General features: G+C 41.7%; 1 protein-coding gene across 6 annotated transcripts in view; it reads left to right on the top strand.

Moving 5' to 3' along the window:
* Positions 1–27,267, top strand: part of slc25a25 (solute carrier family 25 member 25) — a 42,887-nt gene that overhangs the window by 12,671 nt on the left and 2,949 nt on the right. For 2 of the 6 annotated variants that reach the window (XM_062960166.1, XM_062960169.1), the window contains exons 2-10: positions 15,113–15,239; positions 15,347–15,434; positions 17,223–17,258; positions 17,442–17,553; positions 20,581–20,739; positions 22,916–23,068; positions 23,207–23,314; positions 25,307–25,474; positions 25,591–25,741. In XM_062960166.1, coding sequence (XP_062816236.1) covers positions 15,113–15,239; positions 15,347–15,434; positions 17,223–17,258; positions 17,442–17,553; positions 20,581–20,739; positions 22,916–23,068; positions 23,207–23,314; positions 25,307–25,474; positions 25,591–25,741 — 1,102 coding nt within the window. Of the gene's footprint in view, positions 1–9,220; positions 9,417–15,112; positions 15,240–15,346; positions 15,435–17,222; positions 17,259–17,441; positions 17,554–20,580; positions 20,740–22,915; positions 23,069–23,206; positions 23,315–25,306; positions 25,475–25,590; positions 25,742–27,267 lie in introns of those variants that run through there. The other 4 variants (XM_062960167.1, XM_062960171.1, XM_062960168.1 and 1 more) reach the window with 3 other exon arrangements.

Here is a 27,267-nt window from a genome sequence, read left to right as displayed (position 1 = left end):
GTAGCATTCAGAAAGAGCTTGAAAACCTGGCTCTTTACTCAGGCCTTTAGTTAAAGATTGCTCATCCCCATAGCAATCTGTATCTGTGACCATTCCTGTACCGGTTTGCACTTTTTACCTTTGTCAACTTGATAAAGACACAGGGTCTATTCCCATCCCAATTTGCACTTCCAAGAATTTGCAGCACTTTATCAGTCACCTCGTGTTTACAATATTTATAGGGTGCACCTTACCCAGTCTACTTTTATAACCTCTCCATTTTAATCCATGTTTTTATTAGCTCTTGTCATTTGTTTTTACTGGCTAATGTTTAAATTTTTATAATTGTGCATGTCTTTTGTCTATTGTTGTGTTTTATATTGCGATTGTTTTTATTCGGGCTTGGCCCCATGTCAGCCACCCTGAGTCCCCTTTGGGGAGATAGAGGCGGGGTATAAAAATAACATTATTGTTATTATTATTATTATTATTATTATTATATTGCTATTGTTTTTATTCGGGCTCGGCCTCATGTCAGCCGCCCTGAGTCCCCTTTGGGGAGATAGAGGCGGGGTATAAAAATAACATTGTTATTATTATTATTGTTATTATTATTATTATTATATTGCTATTGTTTTTATTCAGGCTTGGCCTCATGTCAGCCGCCCTGAGTCCCCTTTGGGGAGATAGAGGCGGGGTATAAAAATAACATTATTATTATTATTATTATTATTATTATTATTATTATTATTATTATTATATTGCTATTGTTTTTATTCGGGCTTGGCCCCATGTCATCCGCCCTGAGTCTCCTTTGGGGAGATAGAGGCGGGGTATAAAAATAACATTATTATTATTATTATTATTATTATATTGCGATTGTTTTTATTCGGGCTCGGCCTCATGTCAGCCGCCCTGAGTCCCCTTTGGGGAGATAGAGGCGGGGAATAAAAATAACATTATTATTATTATTATTATTATTATTATTATATTGCTATTGTTTTTATTCGGGCTCGGCCCCATGTCAGCCGCCCTGAGTCTCCTTTGGGGAGATAGAGGCGGGGAATAAAAATAACATTATTATTATTATTATTATTATATTGCTATTGTTTTTATTCGGGCTTGGCCCCATGTCATCCGCCCTGAGTCCCCTTTGGGGAGATAGAGGCGGGGTATAAAAATAAAGTTATTATAATTATTATTATTATTATTATATTGCTATTGTTTTTATTCGGGCTTGGCCCCATGTCAGCCGCCCTGAGTCTCCTTTGGGGAGATAGAGGCGGGGTATAAAAATAAAGTTATTATAATTATTATTACATAGATCACTAACGGGGTCTTCAGTGTTACTAAGTTCTTATTTCAAAGCAGGAGTTGGACTCGAGGCATTTCTACCGAATCTGGGTCCATGAAAGGCAGTGCTGTTTCTTCTGAATATATCATTACAAGGAAGGAAGGCAGTGCATTGTGAAGGAAGCCTGTTAATAATAATAATAATAATAATAATAATAATAATAATAATAATAATAAATTTTATTTTTGTACCCCGCCACCATCTCCCCAGAGGGACTCGGGGCGGCTTACAGATATAAGTTCCCGTGGGCCCTTCCCGCTGAGAGAACTTCCATCCTGGGTTTGCTTAGCATTGTGTTGTGACTGGGCTTCCTCTCTTGGGCCACGATCGTAGTCCAGCATCTGCCTCTTTGCCCTCGAAACCACTCTCTCTGCTCAAATCACGAGAAATGCCTGACCCTGCCAGGCCCAGGGGTCACGTGTGCTTGCCGTGGGCACAGAGCGTGTGCTGTCCTGGGATTGTGTACGATCCCCAAGCACATGTTCCCTTCCGGCGTCTGCCTCTGTTTGCTCTCCTCGAGGTGCGATCACTGACCCGGATGGGATGGCGAGGCTCATGCTGGGATACTTTGGAGAGCCTTCGTTTGATGAGCCCAGAACAAACACAGGTAATGTTTTTAAGTAGGGTTGGATCCAGAGGCCGGTCTTGTTTGTCCTTTCGGTTGGACAGGTTTCGCGGTAGAGGTGACTTCTGGGAAGAGGGGAATTGCTGATGTATCGCTATAGCCTTCGCCTTCAGAGTGTCCCGATGTCCCCGTCATTTGTGTTGCGTGCTGATGCGTGCGGTCATTCTGTCCCCACCTGGAGCCTTGATTTATGCTGCATTGAGCTGGCTGCAGCCTGAAATAATAATATAATAATAATAATAACTTCATTTTTGTATCCCACCACCATCTCCCTGCGAGGACTCGGGGCAGCTTACATGGGGCTGAGCCCAACAACACAATTATAATAGACAAAAACATAATACACCATTCACAGCAACCTACTCAGTCTAGGGGACAGGCACAGTTAGGCCTCACTTAGGCCTCTTCCACAGATTACCAGATTTTAACTGGATTATATGACAGTGTAGACTCAAGGCCCTTCCACACAGCTATATAACCCATTTAGAATCTTATATTATCTGCTTTGAACTGGATTATTTTGACTCCACACTGCCATATAATCCACTTCAGTGTGCATACTAAACATACAACAGACATTCAATACCACCACTAACTACCTCAACAATTTCTCACCAACACCACCAGACAACGCCACAGCAACGCGTGGCCGAGCACAGCTAGTACAATATAAAATGAAATATTATAAATATAATATCATTTAAATTATAAATAAAATTATAAATATAACAATTAAAGCACTCCTGACAGATGGCCATCCAGCCATGTGCTACTTTCTCTCCCTTTACACAAAGTGGCACTTCCACAGACAAAAGAGGCAGCCTTTTGCTATGGCCAAAATGTTGATTTTTCTTTTCTTAAAAGGACCTTTGGCCATTTCTGGTTTGTCCTCCACTGTCTTCCCAGTATTTCCGAACGTGGTGGAGTCTCCTTCCTTCTCTGGAGCAGAGGCGGGTTGGCCATCTGTTAGGAGGGCTTGGATTGTGTATTTCAGTGTGGCAGAAATGGGGGTGGACTGAATGGCCTTGGAAGCCTGTGCTGGGACGAAGGCACCCGGCGGCAGTCACGCTGTTTTCTTCCACGGCACTGGGCTGGAAAAGGAAAAGCAGCAGAACGGGTAGTTAATGCGACTGTCAACACCCTCAACTTCAACATTTGTTTGTGTTTCTGATAAACATCTTTGGAAAAGGCATCAACGTTATGATGGTAGAAGGTCAAGTCCTTCTGAAGGAAGGCAACTGGTATGGACAGGGCCTGCTTTGAAATTTAATAACTGTGTACTCTTCCTTACTTTAATAATTAAACTAGCTGTGCCCGGCCACGCGCTGCTGTGGCAAAGTGGTGGTGGTATTGGTTAAAAATTGTTGTGTAATTTTTATTTGACATTTGTATTTTTTTAATTAATTTTATTGTAAGTTATCTTTTTATTTATTTTATTTTATTATTTTCTTGTATTATTTTTAGTTATTTCTGTTATTATAGTATTTTATTGTATTAATTTTTTTGTGTTTTTTATTATTTTTTAGTGTTTTTTATTATTATTTTTTATTGGGTTGCTAGGAGACCAAGTTGGAGGAGCTTAGCCTTCTAACTGGCAGCAATTGGATAAAAGCAATTATTCCTCTCTCTCCAATTAGGACTTTATTTTTCTTTTCTTTTTGATGTATTAACCTAGAGGCGTGGATGATGGGTTGTGTTGTCAAATTTCGAGGTTGGGGGGCCTGTAGTTTTGTTGTTTCGTGGGTCGCCGTGATGCCATCACTCTTTTATATATATAGACTAGCTGTGCCTGGCCACGCGTTGCTGTGGCAAAGTGGTGGTGGTATTGGTTAAAAATTGTTGTGTAATTTTTATTTGACATTTGTATTTTTTTATTAATTTTATTGTAAGTTATCTTTTTATTTATTATATTTTATTATTTTCTTGTATTCTTTTTAGTTATTTTCTGTTATTATAGTATTTTATTGTATTAATTTTTTAGTGTTTTTAATTATTTTTTATTGGGTTGCTAGAAGACCAAGTTGGAGGAGCTTAGCCTTCTAACTGGCAGCAATTAGATAAAAGCAATTATTCCTCTCTCTCCAATTAGGACTTTATTTTTCTTTTCTTTCTGTTGTATCAACCTAGAGGCGTGGATGATGGGTTGTGTTGTCCAATTTCGAGGTTGGGGGGCCTGTAGTTTTGTTGTTTTGTGGGTCGCCGTGATGCCATCGCTCTTTTATATATATAGATAACTTGAGCCATGGAGTGATTAGCAGTGCTGAATGTTGAAGGCTAGAAACAGACTATTCCTGGGAACGAAGGAAGGAAGGAAGGAAGGTCTCCTGATGTGACCGAGATGGAATGGGACTCCGCCAAGCCAGCCCCATTGCTTGATGTGATCGAATGCCTTGTGTCCACTTCGGCCATCCTGGTGCTTCTCTTGCGTGTTTCTATGTCCCGTGAGGACACAAAAAGGAGACATTTCCTCACCGGCTGTTATTATGCAGGCTGGCACTTGCGATTCAGCAGCGCCCGGAGAACGCTGTGTGTAGTCTGTATCTTGGGTTCACCCATGGTGACCCCATGAATGCCATAGGGTTGTCTTAGTCCGGGAGTCTGCAGAGGCGTTTCTGCCGGTCCCTTCCCCTGAAATGCAGCCCACAGCACCTGGTATTCATTGAGGCCGGGTTCCTAGAAATGGCTCAAGGTCATCCAGAAGGTATGTAATATATAATATAATAATGAATAAAATATATAATAATAATATAATATATATATATATACTAGCTGTGCCCGGCCACGCGTTGCTGTGGCGAAGTCTGGTGGTATGGGAAATAAAGTATTGAGGAATTGGTGGTAGTTAAGGTAAAGGGTAAAGGTTTTCCCCTGACATTAAGTCCATTATAAATGGGTTATATAGCTGTGTGGAAGGGCCTTGAGTCTACACTGCCATATAATCCAGTGCAAATTAGATAATCTGTGGAAGAGACCTAAGTGAGGCCTAAGTCTGCCTGTCCCTGGGCTGAGTTGGTTGCTAGGAGCCCAAGTGGGCAGACATTAGCCCTCTAAACTGGCAGTAATTGGATAAAAACAATTATTCCTTTCCCTCTAATTAGGACTTTATTTTTCTTTTCTTTTTGTTGTATCAACCTAGAGGCGTGGATGATGGGTTGTGTTGTCAAATTTCGAGGTTGGGGGGCCTGTAGTTTTGTTGTTTTGTGGGTCGCCGTGATGCCATCACTCATTTATATATATAGATAATAATGAATCTATATATATAAAAGGGCAATGAAATTTTGGCCTAGGACAAAACAACAAACTACACATCCCAGAAACACTAAACTTGGCAGCACAACCCCTCATCCATGCCTCTACGTTCATACAACAAAAAGAAAAGAAAAATAAAGTCCTAATTAGAGGGAGAGGAAGAATTGTTTTCATCCAATTGCTGCCAGTTAGAAGGCTAAGCTCCACCCCCTTGGTCTCCTGGCAACCCACTCAGCCCAGGGCACAGACAGAGTTAGGCTTCACTTAGGCCTCTTCCACACTGCCTATAAAATACAGATTATCTGATTTTAACTGGATGATATGGCAGTGTAGACTCAAGGCCCTTCCACACAGCTATATAATCCATTTATAATGGACTTAATGTCAGGGTAAAACCTTTACCTTAACTACCACCAATTCCTCAATACTTTATTTCCCATACCACCATACTTCGCCACAGCAACGCGTGGCCGGGCACAGCTAGTAAAATATATAATAATATAATATATAACATAATAATGAATAATATATATAATACTACAATATATTATAATATAATAATGGATAATATATAATAATAACAACACTATATAATATAACAATGTATATAATAATAATTTATTTCTTATAACCCGCCTCCATCTCCCCGAAGGGTGAGGCTGCTGCCTGGCCGTTGGTCACAACTCATGTGCTGGACACCAGTCCACGGCTCTGCTGCAAATATGTTTTCCCGGGCGAAGTCTTGACGGGATGTTGCAAGGGCAAAGGCTCCTTCTTCTGGCTTTTTCCAGGATTATATCGCTGCCACAAACACCTTGAGCCGGCTGCCGTGTGGGCTGAACAGTGACGCCTCCGTCCCCGGAGGGTCCGGGCAGGCGCCCAAAGCCCAGGTGCCTCCGCCGCTAAGAGGATCTGGGTTTTGAGAGAGGATCCTGTTTTCTACGGAGACAGACGTCATCGGGGCTGGGGGCTGGTTAAGCCTGGTTAGGTAACAGGAATAATAGGGCAGGGCTGGCGATATACGGTAATTAAAGAGGGCTCTGGAATGGCCGAAATGAGGTGTCTTTGTGCCAGGGAAGTGACATTTCCAATGGACGAAATCCCCTCACTCATGACATGGCATTGCATAGCAAGGTCTCAACATGTGATAACTTGTTTGTGTCGACCTTTGTCCCCACGAAAAAGGGGCAAAGGTGGATCCGCAAAAGCTTCCTTGGCCACTTCCATTGGTGGCCATGTGACCCTTCCCCAAAGCCGGAGGTTGCGTATCCCCGGTCCGTGTAACACATTGGCTGTCACTGCAAACGATTAGGGGAAAAATACAATTTCCTATTGATGCCAAGTCCCTTAAGGCCTTATAGTCGGGCACAGGAGTAAATTCCGGGATCTGGTTTAATCTCTGGCGGTTTGGGAAGGTTCTGGAAGGTAGAAGAAGTATTGTCAACAAAAGCCGACAGGCAGGCAGACATGGCGAACCCGGTTCCAGGGGTCCATAATACATTGTATTATGTATGTGTGTGGTTTTTATCATTTCAGATTTATGTATTATCTATGTGCGGGACTTGGCTGTATTTTGTTGGCCGCCCCGAGTCCCTTCGGGGAAATGGTGGCGGGGTAATAATAATAATAATAATAATAATAATAATAATAATAATCGTCGTCGTCATCATCATCATTTTTACCGTCACCACCAACGGCCAACAAAATACAGTGAAGTACCAAACCAGATAATAATAATAATAATAATAATAATAATCTGCCAGCTGCAAAAGGCCACCCTAATACATCACACAGTCCTAGACACTTGGGAAGTGTTCGACTTGTGATTTTGTGATATGAAATCCAGCATGACTATCTTGTTTACTGTGTCGTACAATAAAATAATAATAATAATAATCTGCCAGCTGCAAAAGGCCACCCTACTGGGATCTGCACGCATTATCCGAAAATACATCACACAGTCCCAGACACTTGGGAAGTGTTCGACTTGTGATTTTGTGATACGAAATCCAGCATATCTATCTTGTTTGCTGTGTCATAATAATAATAATAATAATAATAATAATAATCTGGTTTGGTCTGTCTTAAACAGTACTTTGTGTCATTTAATAATAATAATAACTTTATTCTTATACCCTGCCCCATCTCCCCGAAGGGACTCGATATGATAAAATAATTTATCATATTATTTTATTATGGCTGAGTTATATTGCTTTATTGTGTTTTAATCTGCTTTATTTTATCTGTTTGTTGATACTGCTTATATATGCTTTTAATCTTGTTTATGTTTTGTCTTTGGGCTCGGCCCCATGTAAGCCGCCCCGAGTCCCTTTGGGGAGATGGTGGCGGGATATAAAAATAAAGTATTATTGTTATTATTATTCTCATTGAGGATGTGAGAGTCGGTGTGAAGTGTTACGTTGCCCTTTGGGAGGGCTCTGAGCAGGGTCCGTGCATCTCTGAAGGCCGCGTCTCTCCCTCCTTTTGCGCACAGGGGGCCAGAAAGGCTTTCCTTCTTGCCATTTGTCACCTGCAATTAAACCGCTTTCTGACTGAGTGCACACGCCGTGGAGGTGTAATTAAGCGTGAATCTATCAGTTAGCGAGTGTGTGCTTTCCGGTGCCATTGGCTTTCTGTTCTGCAGGCTTGGCAAAACCCGGTGCCATCTGAAACGCCGCTGCCGCCGCCTCTCCCGTCTTGCCCCACTCCCCAAGCCCTGCTTCCTTCCTGCATTATTATTATTATTATTATTATTATTATTATTATTATTATTATATTTATTTGTTGGCTGCCCTGAGTACCTTCAGGGAGATGGTAGCAGGGAGAAATAATAATAATAATTATTATTATTATTTATTGGCTGCCCTGAGTACCTTCGGGGAGATGGTAGCAGGGAGAAATAAAAATTATTATTATTATTATTATTATTATTATTATTATTATTATTATTATTATTATTATTATTATTATTTGTTGGCTGCCCTGAGTACCTTCGGGGAGATGGTAGCAGGGAGAAATAAAAATTATTATTATTATTATTATTATTATTATTATTATTATTATTATTATTATTTGTTGGCTGCCCTGAGTACCTTCGGGGAGATGGGAGCAGGGAGAAATAATAATAATAATAATAATAATTATTATTATTATTATTTGTTGGCTGCCCTGTTTAGGTGCAAAAACAACAACAACAATAATAATAAATTTAATAATAATAATAATAAATTATCAATAGCCAGCAGAATGTCTGCTGTGGACTCATCTTGTTGTGTTTATAATACAGTAGAGTCTCACTTATCCAACCCTCGCTTATCCAACGTTCTGGATTATCCAACGCATTTTTGTAATCAATGTTTTCAATATATCGTGATATTTTGGTGCTAAATTCGTAAATACGGTAATTACTACATAGCATTACTGCGCATTGAACTACTTTTTCTGTCAAATTTGTTGTTTTGGTGATGATGTTTTGGTGCTTAATTTGTAAAATCATAATGTAATTTGATGTTTAATAGGCTTCTCCTTAATCCCGCTTTATTATCCAAGATATTCGCTTATCCAAGCTTCTGCCGGCACGTTTAGCTTGGATAAGTGAGACTCTACAGTAAATAAATAAATTTGATCCATTCTGTCTGGTTAGCCCCTTTCCGGCATTGAAAGCCTGCGGCTGCTTGTCGCCCAGCCTTCTGTGTGTCTCATCCGGCGTCCGGGTTTTGGCCTGCCACTTTTGGGCTCTTGCTTGCTGCGTTGTGGGGAAGCAGAGTGGCGCGGGCCCGCGAGGGTTAACCCGCGAGTGACGCGCGCGCGCCGCCTGGTGACGTAGGCGGGCGCTGGCTGAGAGGCCGGGTCACGCGCTCCCCCGAGCCGGGGCCCAAGGTGGGCGGGGCCTCCCCTCGGGGGCCCGCGCGGGGACGGCCAATCCGAGGCGGGGCTCGGCCGGGTGGGCGGGGCGGCGGGGCGGGGCGGCCAATGGGCGCGCGGCGGGCGGCCCTCATAGGCGCGCGGGCGCGGGGCCGGCCGGCATTTCCTCCGCCGCCTGCCTGGGCCATGCTGTGCCTGTGCCTCTACGTGCCGGCCTTCGGGGAGGCCCAGGCCGAGTTCGAGTACTTCGAGTCCCGGGGCCTCCCCGCCGAGCTGCGGCCCATCCTCCGCCTCAGCCTGCTCGTCCCCTCCCGGGAGTTCTCCACCTACCGACAGTGGAAGCAGGTAGCCGGGGAAGGAGGATGGGGCTTGGCATGGAAACATCCGCATACCATTCAAAATATTACTGTTATTATTATATAATTATTTTAATATTAATATATATATATATATATATATATATATATATATATTGTATACCATTTAAAAATATTACTATTATTATTATTATTATTATATAATTATTTTAATATATATATATATATATATATATATATTGTATACCATTTAAAAATATTACTATTATTATTATATAATTATTTTAATATATATATATATAGTATATTATTGTTATTACCTTGATTTATATTCTGCCTTATCTTCCCAAAGGGGACTCAAAGCAACTTGGCATAAAAGCATCCGCGTACAATTTAAAATATTATTATTAGTAATAATATCATATTAGAATATAATACAATAATATTATTATTATTTTATTATTAATAATACATATTGTATATTATTTTTATGTTGATTTATATCCTGCCTTACTTCCCCAAAGGGGACACAAAGCAGCTTACCGTAAAAGCATCAGCATACAATCCAAAATATTATTATTAGTAATAATAATAATATATTATAATAAAATAATATATTTTTATTTTCTCATTTTATTATTGTATTAATATTAATATATATTATATATTATTATTATGTTGATTTATATCCTGCCTTATTTCCCCCAAAGGGGACACAAAGCAGCTTGCCATAAAAGCATCAGCATACAATTTAAATTATTATTATTATTATTATTATTATTATTATTTTATCATTGTATTATTTTATTAATATTAATATATATTGTATATTATTTATTTATTTCTTGCAGCTTTTGTATCCCACTCTTACATCCAAGAGGGGACTCAGGGCGGATATTATTATTTTGTTGATTTATATTCTGCTTTCTCTTCCCAAAGTGGATGCAAAGCAGCTTGCCATAAAAGCATCAGAATTTGATTTAAAACATTATTGTTATTATTGTATTTTATTAATATTGCTATATATTGTATTTTTAATTATTATTATTATTATGTTAGGGTTGTTGTATGTCTTTCGGGCTGTGTGGCCATGTTCCAGAAGCATTCTCTCCTGACGTTTCGCCCACATCTATGGCAGGCATCCTCAGAGGTTGTGAGGTATGGATACCTCACAACCTCTGAGGATGCCTGCCATAGATGTGGGCGAAACGTCAGGAGAGAATGCTTCTGGAACATGGCCACACAGCTCGAAAGACATACAACAACCCTGTGATCCCGGCCATGAAAGCCTTCGACAACACATTATTATGTTAGTTTATATTCTGCTTTATCTCCCCAAAGGGGATTCTAAGTGGCTTGGCATAAAAGCAGGAGCATACAATATACAACCATTAAAGTAGAATTAAATATAAACTGTATTTAAGAAGAAGGAGAAGGGGGTTCCAGGCAGATTTGCACAAGGACAGCTGATCTGTTGGCTAAATAGCCGGGACTGTTAAGCTTTCTCTTTCCTTCTAAGGCCGGCCACCCGCTTTGTCCTTCTTTCGGTCTCACTCCCATGGAACCAGGCCATGTTACCCTGCCCTGTGTGTGTGTGTGTGTGTGTGTGTGTGTGTGTGTGTAGTTGTGCAATGCTGCCCTTCCTCATTCCAGGAAGGATGTTGCTAGCCGTGGAGTTTCCCCACTTTCTTGGAAAGTTCCTTCGGAGCCTCTCCCTTTCGCCACTGCTCTTGGCCTTTCTGAACGGTGGAAATAATAATAATAATTATAATAATAATCCTACTGGGATCTGCACGCATCATCCGAAAATACATCACACAGTCCTAGACACTTGGGAAGTGTTCGACTTGTGATTTTGTGATACGAAATCCAGCATATCTATCTTGTTTGCTGTGTCATAATAAAATAATAATAATAATAATAATAATAATAATAATAATAATAATATACATCACACAGTATTAGACGCTTGGGAAGTGTTCGACTTGTGATTTTGTGATACGAAATCCAGCATGTCTATCTTGTTTGCTGTGTCATAATAAAATAATGATAATAATAATAATACTACATCACACAGTCCTAGACACTTGGGAAGTGTTCAACTTGTGATTTTGTGATACGAAATCCAGCATGTCTATCTTGTTTGCTGTGTCATATAATAATAATAATAATAATAATAATACATCACACAGTCCTAGACACTTGGGAAGTGTTTGACTTGTGATTTTGTGAAACGAAATCCAGCATATCTATCTTTTTTGCTGTGTCATACAATAATAATAATAATAATAATAATAATAATAATAATACATGACACAGTCCTAGACACTTGGGAAGTGTTCGACTTCTGATTTTGTGATACGAAATCCAGCATGACTATCTTGTTTGCTGTGTCATATAATAATAATAATAATAATAATACATGACACAGTCTTAGACACTTGGGAAGTGTTTGACTTGTGATTTTGTGAAACGAAATCCAGCATATCTATCTTGTTTGCTGTGTCATACAATAATAATAATAATAATTATTTATTTATTTATTTACCACATTTATATGCCGCTCTTCTCACCCCGAAGGGGACTCAGAGCGGCTTACAATTCAAATGTACATACAATATATTACTAGCATAGCACAATATAAGCAATTAAATTACTATATTGTACTATATAATTTTATGGTAATATTATTAGTAATATTACATTTAATATATAATATGTAATTAATATTATATTTTATTATTAGTATAATATTGTATTACATTATACTATCATTATCAATAAGTACATACAATATATTGTATATTTATAAATTATTGTATATTATATATATATTATATATTATAAATAATATTGTATATGATATTATATAATGTAATATATTATATATATTATAATAATGTTTATTTGTTGTCTTCTTGACTCTTTTCCCGGAATTTGACCATCCCAGAATGACGCAAGCGGATTGTGATATCCCGTGGTTCTGATCTAGGTGTCGGAACGGGCGGCTGCGTGTTTTGGGTCATGTATGGGGTGCCCCTCCTCGGCCCCCGATCCAGGGAAACGGCCTTTTGCGTCTCATTGTAATGAAGCCACGCTTGACTTACTAACCCTAAAATCTGCATTGGAGATTGCGCTGTCATGTCCTCGCTGCAGGAAGATGAATGTGCCGGCCATGTGTAGAAAAGAATGTCTGGGCCGCGCATGGCATGTGGGATGTCATATCATTTCAGAAGCTATGTTTGCGCCCCAGCCAAGTGAGTTTGGCAGGAGCAGCTAAATCGGCATAGCCGTCGCATACTCGTTTTTGGAGGAGAAAGAGATGATTGGCGCTTGCCCAAGAGGGCCCTCTCGGTTGGGAAACCCTCGACCCCTGGCTTTGCTCAATCCGCAGATGGGCCAGAGGTCTCTCTCTATCTTTAGCCCCAAAGTATGCTCTGGTTTTTACGACCTGTCATATGACTGTCTCCGGATTAGACCCTCCTTGGATGGACGAAAGGTCGTTCCATTTAATGGAATGGCATCCTCATTAAGGTTTAGACCTTCAGTTAGGCAAAGTATTAAATTATATGAAGGCAGGTCTAAGTTTAGCTTCAGGAGGGAGGGAGGAACGCTCCAAACCATGCTCGGTGCTGTATTTGGTGCTCTTAATGCCAAGTGTATTCATTCCACTCCCTTGAGCGCCTTTTTCTTTAACGGTTTGGAAAGAAAAGTCAGGTTTGGGCCAATTCTGTGACTCCGCAGGCAGCCCTTGGGCTCTCTTGCTGGGCATCCTTGGAGATTAACTGGGATTGCACCCATTTAGTTATTATTTCATTGTCCTGGTCTTAATTCTGGTGATGTGGTTTTTTCAAGCCACCTTTGATTAAGATGAATAGTTGATTGAGTCCCCTCCACCTATATCCTAGCCTTCTGCACTTTGTCACTGCCCCATGTTATTAGTACTCCTAATATTTTGCACAACTATAATTTTATTCCTCTCCCCAAAGACTAAAGATTGAAGTGCTATCATGTCGCCCTTGGCCACTGGCTATGCTTTTATGTGTTGTTGTGTTTTTATAATATTGATGTATTAATTTGTTGTGATTGGATTGTATTTAATATTGTTATTTTATTGTATATTGTTGGGCCTGGTCCCCATGTAAGCCGCCCCGAGTCCCCTTGGGGAGATGGGGCGGGATATAAGAATAAAGTTGTTGTTGTTGTTGTTGTTTTGTGTAGTTATAATGTTTTTAATTGATTGTTCTGTGTTTGTTCTGTGTTGTTGTGCTTGTCTCCATGTGAGCCGCCCTGAGTCCCTTTGGGGAGATGGAGGCGGGATGCAAAAATAAAGTTATTATTATTGGCACAAAGACAGCGTATGACACAGCAAACGAGATATACAGTAGAGTCTCGCTTATCCAACGTTCTGGATTATCCAACGCATTTTTGTAGTCAATGTTTTCAAAACATGATATTTTGGTGCTAAATTCGTAAATACAGTAATTACTACATATCATTACTGCGTATTGAACTACTTTTTCTGTCAAATTTGTTGTATAAGATGATATTTTGGTGCTTAATTTGTAAAGTCATAACCTAATTTGATGTTTAATAGGCTTTTCCTTAATCCCTCCTTATTATCCAACATATTCGCTTATCCAAGCTTCTGCCGGCCCGTTTAGCTTGGATAAGTGAGATTCTACTGTATATTTATATGCTGGATTTTACATCACAAAATCACAAGTTGAACACTTTCCAAGTTTTTAGGACTGTGTGATAAATTAAATTATTATTATTATTATTTTGAGGCTATTGCTGTGGAGATCCCTGGGCCGCCCTGCTGAGTGGCTACCAAGAGCCACTTGGCCTTTTCTGGGTGGCTTGCAACGCGGAATCTCCCGGGGCGCATTTCCTAATGTTTATGCATTAAAAACGGGTAAAGCAGGTGCCGGCCAAGTCCCTCCTGAGCCCGGCCAGAGGCTGAAGGTGCCGAGAGGAATGTGGGGGGCGAGGCCTCCTTGTTTGCTAAGAACCTGACCTTGCCGGTAATCTATTTTGCAAAGATACACTCTGCTCCGCTGCTAAAAAACCTGCTTGGCCCGGCATTTTGCATGGGGACCAAACCAGCTCAGGCTGGCCTTGAAGCCGCTGTTATCTCTCAGGAATGCCTGCTTCTTCCCCCCAGAAGCTGATATTCCCTCCTAATTGAATTTAGAAACAGCCGTTGTGCCCTTGAGGTGAAGGCCAAGAGCAATTGGGCCCTGAGGCCTTTGGAACATCTCTTTTTCCAGGCCAAAAATCCTTATATCGCTGCACTTGGGCTCTTCTCGGCATATGTTGCTACTTGCTATTGTTCCTATTATTGTTGTTGTTTATTATTAATAATAATAATTGCAATTGTTGTTGAAGGATTTCATGGCTGGAATCGCAGGGTCGTTGTGTGTGTTTCCGGGCCGCATGGCCATGCTCCAGAAGCATTCTCTTCTGACGTTTCGCCCACATCTGTAGCCGGCATCCTCAGAGCCTCGGGCCCCTTCCTTTTCCCCCTCAGCCGCTTAAGCGGCTGAGGGGGAAAAGGAAAGGGCCCGAGGCTCTGAGGATGCCGGCTACAGATGTGGGCGAAACGTCAGAAGAGAATGCTGTCGTCAGATTCCTGGGAGCCTGTTTGGCAGCGATGGTGCAGAAGCAGGTGCAGTGCCCACTTAACGTGGTCGTTTTTCTCCTCCTCTTCTTCTTCTGCAGAAAATTGTGAAAGCCGGAGACAAAGACCTGGACGGGCAGCTGGACTTTGAGGAGTTTGTGCACTACCTCCAGGACCATGAAAAGAAGCTGCGGCTGGTGTTCAAGAGCCTGGACAAGAAGAACGACGGTGAGCGGGAGGGGATGATGGAGTGGGAGTGCTCGCTCCCCTCTTCCTTGCTTCCTTCCTTCCTCAGTTTGTCAGGCCTGTGGCTGACGTTTCGCCCTCTCTCGCAGGCTGCATCGATGCCCAGGAGATCATGCAGTCCCTCCGCGACCTGGGCGTCAAGATCTCAGAACAGCAGGCGGAGAAGATCCTCAAGAGGTGAGCGTGGCTGGGAAGTAGTGTGATGCTGCTCTCCCCTCTGTTTCTGTTCTTGCTCCTTTCCTGCTTCGCGGCTTCTTGGCTTCATCATCCACTGGGACACCCGAGTCCTTGGTGGAATACTTCCTCATTCCAAACACTGCTGGACCATTTTTATGGTGTTGTAAATAAATTAAATTAGCCTCCCCGCATAAGCAGGACCTAAATTTTCCTATTTATTAGATAATAATAATAACAACAACAAAAACAACTTTATTTTTATACCCCGCCTCTATCTCCCCAAAGGGGACTCAGGGCGGCTTACATGGGGCCAAGCCCGAATAAAAACAATAGCAATATAAAACAGAACAATAGACAAGAGACATGCACAATTATAAAAACAAATGACAAGAACTAATAAAAACATGGATTAAAACGGAGAGGTTGTAAAAGTAGACTGGATAAGGTGCACCCTATAAATATTGTAAACACGAGGTGACTGATAAAGTGCTGCAAATTCTTGGAAGTGCCAATTGGGATGGGAATAGACCCTGCTGTGTCTAGATCAAGTTGACAAAGGTAAGAAGTGCAAACCGGTACAAGAATGGTCACAGATACAGATTGCTATGGGGATGAGCAATCTTTATCTAAAGGCCTGAGTAAAGATGCAACTATCTTTCCGGTTGCTTAGGTTAACAACGAGCAGGGCTTTTTTTTTTAATGGTCGGGTGCTCACTCTGACAATGGTTGGCCTCAAACTCATAGTGATTTATTGCAGCTGGCTACTAACTAACCTATACCTGGGTTGGGCAGGTGAGCCAAGACGCAATGCCACTTGCCTTGGGTTGTCTCTGTCTTGTAGTTCATGGGATGTTGGTGGTTATAGTTGTTGCTAGTAGTGCTGATAGAAATCCCCTTAATGTAATGGGCTGGGCTGTGGCGCAGGCTGTTGAGCAACCAGCTGCAACAAATCACTCTGACCAAGAGGTCATGAGTTCGAGGCCAGCTCTGAGCCTATGTTTGTCTTGTCTTTGTTCTATGTTAAAGGCATTGAATGTTTGCGTTATATGTATATAATGTGATCTGCTCTGAGTCCCCTTCGGGGTGAGGGCAGAATATAAATACAGTAGAGTCTCACTTATCCAACATAAACGGGCTGACAGAATGTTGGATAAGCGAATATGTTGGATAATAAGGAGGGATAAAGGAAAAGCCTCTTAAACATCAAGATAGGTTATCATTTTACAAATTAAGCACCAAAACATCATGTTATACAACAAATTTGACAGAAAAAGTAGTTAATAATAATAATAATTTTATTTTTGTACCCCGCCACCATCTCCCCAGAGGGACTCGGGGCGGCTTACAGATATAAAACCAGCATACGGTTTTACAAAAACACACAAGTAAATTTAAAAGGCATTAAAATCACGATCATTATAAAACACATGAAAAACACAGCAATAAAAACATAAAATGAGCTGGGCAAAGTGCATTAATGCTATGTTGTAATTACTGTATATATGAATTTAGCACCAAAATATCACGAAGTATTGAAAACCTTGACTACAAAAATGCATTGGATAATCCAGAACGTTGGATAACTGAGAGTTGGATAAGTGAGACTCTCTACTGTACTGTACAATAAGTAAATAAATAATGGTGATGCTTTTGATGTCTTTGTGCGCTTTAACACACTAAAGGGTTTCCTTTGCTGACTCTCAACCCGCACTGACTTGTCCCTTTCTCCCTCTTTGCACCCCTTTCTTCCCTTCTTTCTTTCTTCCCTTCTGCCTGCCTGTCTGTCAGGATCAGGAAGGGGCACTTCTGGGGCCCCGTCACCCAGTAAGTACCAAAGTGCATGTCCTTCCCATGCGCCGGCCACGAGGGTCAGCGTGTCACACGCGTGTAGTGGGCTCTGCAGTTGTGTATTTATGTGTGTGTGTGTGTGGGGGGGGGGGGGGTGGGATGCACAGGTGCCGTTCTTTCCAGGCAACCTCACCTTCTCGGTTGGCTCCCCTCCTGCAGCATGGACAAGAACGGCACGATGACCATAGACTGGAACGAGTGGCGCGACTACCACCTCCTGCACCCGGTGGAGAACATTCCGGAGATTATCCTCTACTGGAAGCACTCCACGGTAATTCAGGCTATGGCGACATGGAGGCCTCCTCCTTGGGCACAGCTTCCTAGACCAGGGGTCCTCAAACTTTTAAAGCAGAGGGCCAGTCCACCATCCTTCAGACTGTTGAGGGGCCAAATTATCATTTGGGAAAAAAAACGAAAACATTCCTATGCACACTGCATATATCTTATTTGTAGTGCAAAACAACAACAATAACAATGAAAGACCAATACAATATTTAAAAATGAAAATAATTTTAACCAACATAAACCTATCAGGATTTCAATAGGAAGTGTGGGCCTGCTTCTGCCCAATGAGATCAGGTTAATTAGGATTGTTGTTGTTGTGTGTCTTCAAGTCATTTCAGACTTTGGGCAAGCCTAAGTCCAAAATTATTTATTTATTCATTTACTACATTTATATGCCACCCTTCTCACCCTGAAGTGGACTCAGAGCAGCTGTATGTGCATGCAATATATTATATTATTAGCATAGCACAATATTAGCATTATATATTACTATATTGAACTATACCACTATACTGTAATATTATATGTAATATATAACATATAATTAATATTATTATATGGTATTATTATTAATATTATATTGTATAAAATGATAATATTATCAATATATGTATATACAATATATTGTATTATTAAAACTGATATAAAATATTATATTATAAATGAGGGTGGGGGCCAGGTAAATGACCTTGGAGGGCCGCATCCGGCCCCCGGGCCTTAGTTTGGGGACCCCTGTCCTAGACCATGCGCGCGCCCTTCTCCCCACATCCTGGGGCGGGAATCTCCTGCCGCCCGGCTCCGGTTCCTTCCTGCTTCTGGCACTCCGCCTTTGTTTTCAGTCCCTTTCCTCTCTCCCATAAAACGGGCACAGCAGAAGTTACCTGAGAATCGAGATAAAGAGAGTCGAGGTTCCCAGTGCGCTTGAGCGACTGGATCTGACCCGCTCCCTCCCTCCCGCCCTGCCCGTCCGTCCGTCCGTCCGTCCACGCGGGAGGCCACGTGCCAGCCGTGGGAGCGACCAGGAGGGTCCTCTCGGCACCCAATTTGTGTGACATTAATGAGACCAGTTATAATGATAAATACACACAAATGTCTATACTAGACAATGTCAAAGAGATAACAAACACTATAAAGCAGGGGTCCCCAAACTAAGGCCTGGGGGCCAGATGCGGCCCTCCAAGGTCATTGACCTGGCCCCCGCCCTCAGTTTTAGACTTAGGCTCACCCAAAGTCTGAAATGACTTGAAGGCACAAAATACCAACAATCCTAATTAACTTGACTATCTCTTTGGGCAGAAGCAGGCCCACACTTCCCAATGAAATCCTGATAGGTTTACAGTATGTTGGTTAAAATTGTTTTTATTTTAAAATATTATAGTGTTCTTTCATTTACTAGCATTGTGCTATGGTAATAATATGATATATTGTGTATACATATGATATTGATAATAATATTATAATATAATACAATAGAATATTTATTTATTTATTTATTACAGTATTTCTATCCTGCCCTTCTCACTCAATAGGGGACTCAGGGCGGCTCATAATAATAATACAATATAATAATATTGTATAATATAATAATATTAATTATATATTAAATGTATAGTATAGTACCAGATAGTAATATATAATGCTAATATTGTGCTATGTTAATAACATAATATATTGTATGTACATACAACTTGTAAGCCGCTCTGAGTCCCCTTTGGGGTGAGAGAGGGTGGGGTATAAATGTAGTAAATAAATAAATAAATGATGTTGGGGTTTTTTGTTTTGTTTTTTGCATTACAAATAAGTCATGTGCAATGTGCATAAGGATTTGTTCGTATTTTTTTTCAAATGGTAATTTGGCCCTTTAGCAATCTGAGGGACCATGAACCGGCCCTCCACTTAAAAAGTTTGAGGACCCCTGCTATAAAGGTTCAAAACATAAAAAGAGATGTGTATATTAGAGCAACTTGCAAAGGCCACAGAAATAGTCAGGCCTCTCTGAGTATAGAGCTATCTTCCTTCTATGTAAAAAGGATAAGCGAATTACTGTGTAATTCAGAGCACCATATACACACAATATTACCTGAGAGTGAACAACAATAATAATAACAGTTGACTTTTGGCAGACCAAGACCCCAAAATTACTGCCAAAGTTGCTAGCTTTTGTGCAGCAGCTATAGCTTGTCGGTGCAAGATGTTGCCAAGGTTTTAGTAGGTTTTAATATTTACTTCAGCATTTACCTTTGCCATTTTAGCATATAAATGTTTTATATCATTTTAACTACCACATTCAATACTGTGTTTTAACCTTGTTCTTCACTGTGTTTCTTTATATCTAATTGCATATGTTTCTATGCTATTCTGATGCTTGTACATTTTATGTTGCTGGTCATCGACCGTAATAAATAAATATATATAACAGTTGACTGTACTTATTATTATTGTTGTTAACTCTCAGGTAGTATTGTATGTATATGGTGCTCTGAATTACATATGCAACTTACGTTTTGAAACTTTATAGTATTCGCTTATCCTTTTTACATAGAAGGAAGATAGCTCTATACTCAGAGAGGCCTGACTATTTCTGTGGCCTTTGCAAGTTGCTCTAATATACACATCTCTTTTTATGTTTTGAACCTTTATAGTGTGTGTTATCTCTTTGACATTAATGAGACCAGGCCGGCCTGGGAACATGAGCAGCGCTCCCTCCCTCTCTCCCTGTTCTGTTCCCCTTGGCCGGTCATTTTGAACGCCAGGACTGGCAGGCGACCCGCTTTCTGGGCAGCACCTGTGCTGATGCGGAGATCCGCCACGAAACGCCCACTCGTTGTGTTCCCCGTGGCACAAATGTACTGGAACGGAACCCATTTATGCCCTGCAAACACCAGTTCAGTTCTTAGAAAACTCCAATTGCTTCCTTGATGTAGTGTAAACATTGCCAGACTAATAAGGAAGCCCTGGAAACACCTGCCGGAGGGGGAAATGCCCATGCCTTGCCCGGTTGGTTGCCTTGCAGATCTTCGACGTGGGCGAGAACCTGACGGTGCCCGACGAGTTCACGGTGGAAGAGCGGCAGACGGGGATGTGGTGGCGCCACCTGGTGGCGGGAGGGGGCGCCGGGGCCGTCTCCAGGACCTGCACCGCCCCCCTGGACCGCCTCAAAGTCCTCATGCAGGTAGCGCTGCCGTTATTATTGTTATTAATATTATACAAGGTTGTATGACACAGCAAACAAGATAGATAAGCTGGATTTCATATCACAAAATCACAAGTCAAATTATTATTATTATTATTGACACAACAACATTGTATGACACAGCAAACAAGATAGATAAGCTGGATTTCATATCACAAAATCACAAGTCAAATTATTATTATTATTATTGACACAACAACATTGTATGACACAGCAAACAAGATAGATAGGCTGGATTTCGTATCACAAAATCACAAGTCAAATTATTATTATTATTGACACAACAACATTGTATGACACAGCAAACAAGATAGATAGGCTGGATTTCGTTTCACAAAATCACAAGTCAAATTATTATTATTATTAATTATTATTATTATTAATAATAATAACTTCCCAAGCGTTTAGGACTGTGTGATGTATTTTCAGAAGAAGCATGCAGATCCCATCATTATTATTATTATTACAGTAGAGTCTCACTTATCCAACACTCGCTTATCCAACGTTCTGGATTATCCAACGCATTTTTGTAGTCAATATCTTCAATACATTGTGATATTTTGGTGCTAAATTCGTAAATACAGTAATTACTACATAGCATTACTGCGTATTGAACTACTTTTTCTGTCAAATTTGTTGTATAACATGATGTTTTGGTGATTAATTTGTAAAATCATAACCCAATTTGATATTTAATAGGCTTTTCCTTAATCCCTCCTTATTATCCAACATATTCGCTTATCCAACGTCCTGCCGGCCTGTTTATGTTGGATAAGTGAGACTCTACTGTATTATTATTATTGACACAACAACATTGTATGACACAGCAAACAAGATAGACATGTTGGATTTTGTATCACAAAACCACAAGTCGAACACTTCCCAAGTGTCTAGGACTGTGTGATGTATTTTCGGATGATGCGTGCAGATCCCAGTCGGGCAGCCCTTTGCAGTTGGCAGATGATATTATTGTGTTACTGTGTGTAGTTATCTCCACAAGGAGACTCAAAGTGAAAGATCCACGAGCCCATTGAGTAGAACATTTTATTTATTTATTTTATTTACTTAATTTCTCCCCCAAGGGGACCCAGAGCAGTCTTACATAATGGCAAGATTACTGCCACATATAATGCAAAATATAGTTAAAACCAACACTTAAAAACCAATATCACACTCAATTAAGACAGTAAACCACTGTGTGACCATTACAACAGGGCCAGTAGCATTGGGCCAAACGTCAGAGCCAGTCTGTATTCAACTTCACATTAATCCAGCGAATACATCAGGTTATGTCAACATGTCTTTAGTGAAGGTCCACTGAGCAAAACATGCTTGTTTCCCCTGCGCATGACGCCACCTGTGACTTACGGGCCGCTCTCCCTGTTCAGGGGTCAAAGGGCGGTGGAGCCCAGTTGGCAGGTCCCGAGAGCCTGATGTTTGGACCTTGGGAATTTGGACTTTGCAGAGCTGTCGTCAGGGCCTGGCCCATCTTCATGTGGCATCATCGGGTTACGTCAGCCAGGCCTGGGCAAAGTTCGTCCCTCCCTCTGGGTGTTTTGGACTCCAACCCCCACAATTTCCTCATAGTTGGGAGTCCAAAACACCTGGATGGGGGACTGAAGTGTTGGATTATGGTTGTATGTGTATGAAATGTAAATCAAGTGTTTTCTGCTGTTGTGCAAGAGTGTGTGTTTCAGCAATGAAACAGTTAACAGCAGGCTAGTTTTGACAGACAGCCTGCTGTGACCTATCAGGCATGATTTCCGGCCTTGGAGGTCGGGAACTTCCTTCGGACTGAGGAATGTGCTTTCTTATCTCAGTGTGTTGAGCTGTGCTTGCCGTGCAAAGAGGCATAAGAGAAATGCCAGCTCAGAGCAATGGCGTTTGCTATGCTTTGTAAATATGTATGATAGATCTTGAAATAAATGTTTGGACTTCAGACTACGGATGTATTTGAGTCTGACATTGAGTCTGACATTGGTGTGGCCGTTGATTGCAACCAATTCGTCAGGGTGCTGATGATCTGGAGTAGATGATCGATGGTGTTTTGAAGAAACCCCACCCAGCACACACTTTGACGTGAAGTGGGCCCAGGCCTGGTCTGAGCCAAAGCTCCATTCTCATGCGCCCTTCTTTCTCTCTCTCTCTCTCTCAGGTCCACGCTTCGCGCAGTAACAACATGTGCATCGTGGGGGGCTTCACGCAGATGATCCGCGAGGGCGGCCCGCGGTCCCTCTGGCGCGGGAACGGCATCAACGTCCTGAAGATCGCGCCCGAGTCCGCCATCAAGTTCATGGCCTACGAGCAGGTAGGATGAGATGCACGGAGTGGGGGGGGGGGGGCGGTCGTGTTTGCCTTTGGCGGGGGCGAAGGGAGGGAGGGAGGGAGGGAGGGGGTGGACGGATGGACGAGGGTCTAAGGGCGGGCGTCTCCCCTCTCCCGGCAGATCAAGCGCTTCATTGGGACGGACCAGGAGGTGCTGAGGATCCACGAGCGGCTGGTGGCCGGGTCCTTGGCGGGAGCCATCGCGCAGAGCAGCATCTACCCCATGGAGGTGGGTTTGGGGGGAGGAGGAGGTGGTGGTGGTGGTGGAGGGGGAGGGGGAGATGGTGGTGGTGGTGGTGGTGGTGGGGGAGGAGTAGTAGTAGTAAGTAAGTAAAAGTTTATTTGTATACCACCCTCTCTCCCGAAAGGGACTCAGGGCGGTTTCCAATATAAAATCAGCATAAAACATTGTACAATAAAACACTTGAAAACACTATAAAACGCTATATAAGAATTAAAAACAAAAACAAAACAATTGACTAAAACAATCACATAAACAGAAGGAATATAATCACTCAAATAACATATGAATCTGAAAAGAAAAAAGACCACTGGGATGGAGGAGAGGATGGCCTGTGATTTGTTGTTCTATTATATTTTGTTATATTGTATTGCTCTGGGCATGGCCCCATGTAAGCCGCCTCAAGTCCCCATTGGGGAGATGGTGGCGGGGTATAAATAAAGTTTATTATTATTATTATTTTTATTATTATTATGGCCTGGAGGGACCGCTAGAACTAAAATACAAGGTTATATTCTAAAATGCTTTGAGGCCGAGGAATAAAGTGCAATGGGGCCGGGCTGTGGTGCAGCTGGCTAGTAACCAGCTGCTATAAATCACTACTGACCGAGAGGTCATGAGTTCGAAGCCCGGGTGGGGTTAAGCCTCCGACCATTAATAGCCCCGGCTTGCTGTTGACCTATGCAGCCCCGAAAGACAGTTGCACCTGTCAATTAGGGAAATTTAGGGACGCTTTATGCGGGGAGGCTAATTTACAACACCATAAAACTGCCAGCAAAGCACGAGGAAAGGAATGAGGAAGTACAGCCACTACTGGACGGTAAAGCAACAGCTCCCCCTGTGGCCGGAATCATGAACCTGGAAAAATGTTTAAAAATGCCTCTGAGTCTGTCTAATGCAGGGGTCCTCAAACTTTTTAAGTGGAGGGCCGGTTCATGGTCCTTCAGATTGTTGAGGGGCCGAATTATCATTTGAAAAAAATACATGAACAAATTCATATGCACACTGCACATGTCTTATTTGTAGTGCAGAAAAAAAAACCCAACAACAATTATTTATTTATTTATTTATTTATTTGCTACATTTATACCCCACCCTCTCTCACCCCGAAGGGGACTTAGAGCAACTTACAAGTTGTATGTACATACAATATAATATTATTAGCATAGCACAATATTAGCATTATATATTACTATATTGTACTATACCACTATTTCATAATATTATTAGTAATATTACATTTAATATATAACATATAATTAATATTATTATATTATACAATATTATTATATTGTATTATTATTAGCCACCCTGAGTCCCCTATTGGGTGAGAAGGGTGGGGTAGGAATACTGTAATAAATAAATAAATAAATAAATAAATATTATGTTGTATTACATTATAATATTATTATCAATATGTATACACAATATATTATATTATTACCATAGCACAATATTGGTAAATGAAAGAACAATACAATATTTAAAAATAAAAACAATTTTAACCATCATACTCTAAACCTATCAGGATTTCAATGGGAAGTGTGGTCCTGCTTCTGCCCAATGAGATAGTCAAGTTAAGTAAGATTGTTGTTGTTGTGTGCCTTCAAGTCATTTCGGACTTTGGGTGAGCCTAAGTTTAAAAGTGAGGGCGGGGGCCAGGTCAATGACCTTGGAGGGCCGCATCCGGCCCCCGGGCCTTAGTTTGGAGACCCCTGGTCTAATGTATGTTGTTTGTCTGTTGGCATTGAATGTTTGCCATATATGTGTTCATTGTAATCCGCCCTGAGTCCCCTTCGGGGTGAGAAAGAAGGGCGGGATATAAATACTGCAAATAAATAAATAAATAATGTTTCAAGTCAAAGAGGAGGGGGCTGCTCTCCCCTCCCCCTCCGTTTCCTTGGGGCCTCCCCCCCTCCCTCCCTCCACGTCAACTCTGGCGGAGGATCCGTGATGCCTTTCCTCCCGGCGTCCCCCCAGGTGCTGAAGACGCGGATGGCGCTGCGCAAGACGGGCCAGTACCAGGGGATGCTGGACTGCGCCCGGAACATCCTCGCCAAGGAAGGCATGGCCGCCTTCTACAAGGGCTACGTCCCCAACATGCTGGGAATCATTCCTTACGCCGGGATCGACCTGGCCGTCTACGAGGTGAGGGGCCCGAGGGCTGCTTGCGCAGACAGACAGCCTCGCTGTCCACCGGCACGGGTGGGGTGCCTGCGAATCCCTCCCACTCACCCTTGGTGGGTTTCTGGGCTTTTCCGCAGACCTTGAAGAACAGCTGGCTGCAGCGCTACGCCGTGAACAGCGCCGACCCGGGCGTCTTTGTCCTGCTGGCCTGCGGCACCATCTCCAGCACCTGCGGTCAGCTGGCCAGCTACCCCCTGGCCCTGGTCCGGACGCGGATGCAAGCCCAAGGTGAGCACACCAAGAAGTGCAATGGCTTCTGTGGATCACTGCCGTGTTGCAGCTCCTCTTAGCCATAATTCACCTGAATCCTCGTAGCAGGCGGGAATGGGGTTGCGGTTGGGTTGTTGGGCGGGCTGTCTGGCCAGGTCCCAGAAGCACTCTCTCCTGACGTTTCTCCCACATATGTGGCAGGTATCCTCAGAGGTTGCGAGGTACAGTAGAGTCTCACTTATCAAAGCCTCGCTTATCCAAGCCATTTTTGTAGTCAATGTTTTCGATATATCATGACATTTTGGTGCTAGATTCGTAAATACAGTAATTACAAGTACAGTAGAGTCTCACTTATCCAAGCTAAACGGGCCGGCAGCAGCTTGGATAAGCGAATATCTTGGATAATAAGGAGGGATTAAGGGAAAGCCTATTAAACATCAAATTACATTATGATTTTACAAATTAAGCACCAAAACGTCATGTTATACAACAAATTTGACAGAAAAAGCAGTTCAATAGGCAGTAATGTTATGTTGTAATTACTGTATTTACGAATTTAGCGCCAAAATATCGCAATATATTGAAAACATTGACTACAAAAATGGCTTGGATAATCCAGAGGCTTGGATAAGTGAGACTCGAATGTATTTAACTACTTTTTATGTCAAATTTGTTGCATAAGATGATGTTTTGGTGCTTCATTTGTAAAACCATAACCTAATTTGATGTTTAATAGGCTTTTCCTTAATCTCTCCTTATTATCCAAGATATTCACTTATCCAAGTTTCTGCCGGCCCGTTTAGCTTGGATAAGTGAGACTCTACTGTATACTGCAAAAACTAAGCAAGGAAGGTTTATATATCTCTTGAAGGTCCAGGGTGGGAGAAAGAAAGGACTCCTGTCTGTCAGAGGCCCGTGTGAATGTTGTAAATAATAATAATAATAATAATAATAACAACAACAACAACAACAACAACAACAACTTTATTTTTATACCCCGCCCCATCACCCCGAAGGGACTCGGGGCGGCTAACATGGGGCCATGCCCAGAGCAATACAATATAATAAAATATAAAAACAGCATATCATAGCATAATTAAAAGTAATACAATAGATAATAATAAACATCACATCAATAATAATAATAATAATAATAACTTTATTTTTATACCCCGCCCCATCTCCCCGAAGGGACCCGGGGCATCTTACATGGGGCCTGGCCCGATAAAACAAACAAATAACAGTAACAAAGCAATAAAACAATTATCCCAGTAAAAAACATCAGCATCAATAAAAACAATCATTAAAATCAACAAGCAGGATACAGTATTAAAAACAGGAGATTAAGTCGTAGATCCCAGGCAAACTGCAGAGTGATTAATCACCTTTGTTAGCATTAACGGCCTTGCCAGATTCATTCCTGCCTGGAGGAATCCTTTGTTGGGAGGTGTTAGCTGCCCCCGATCAATTTGTGTCTGGAATGCCTCTGTTTTTAGTTGTGGGTGGGGTGGTTCGCAACAGTGTAAACAACACAACAGTAGCAA

Source organism: Anolis carolinensis, unplaced genomic scaffold, assembly GCF_035594765.1.
Source record: "Anolis carolinensis isolate JA03-04 unplaced genomic scaffold, rAnoCar3.1.pri scaffold_7, whole genome shotgun sequence".
In the NCBI taxonomy this organism is placed as follows: domain Eukaryota; kingdom Metazoa; phylum Chordata; class Lepidosauria; order Squamata; family Dactyloidae; genus Anolis; species Anolis carolinensis.
The sequence above is the reverse complement of the archived record's forward strand: the minus strand, read 5'-3'. Positions and strand labels throughout refer to the sequence as shown.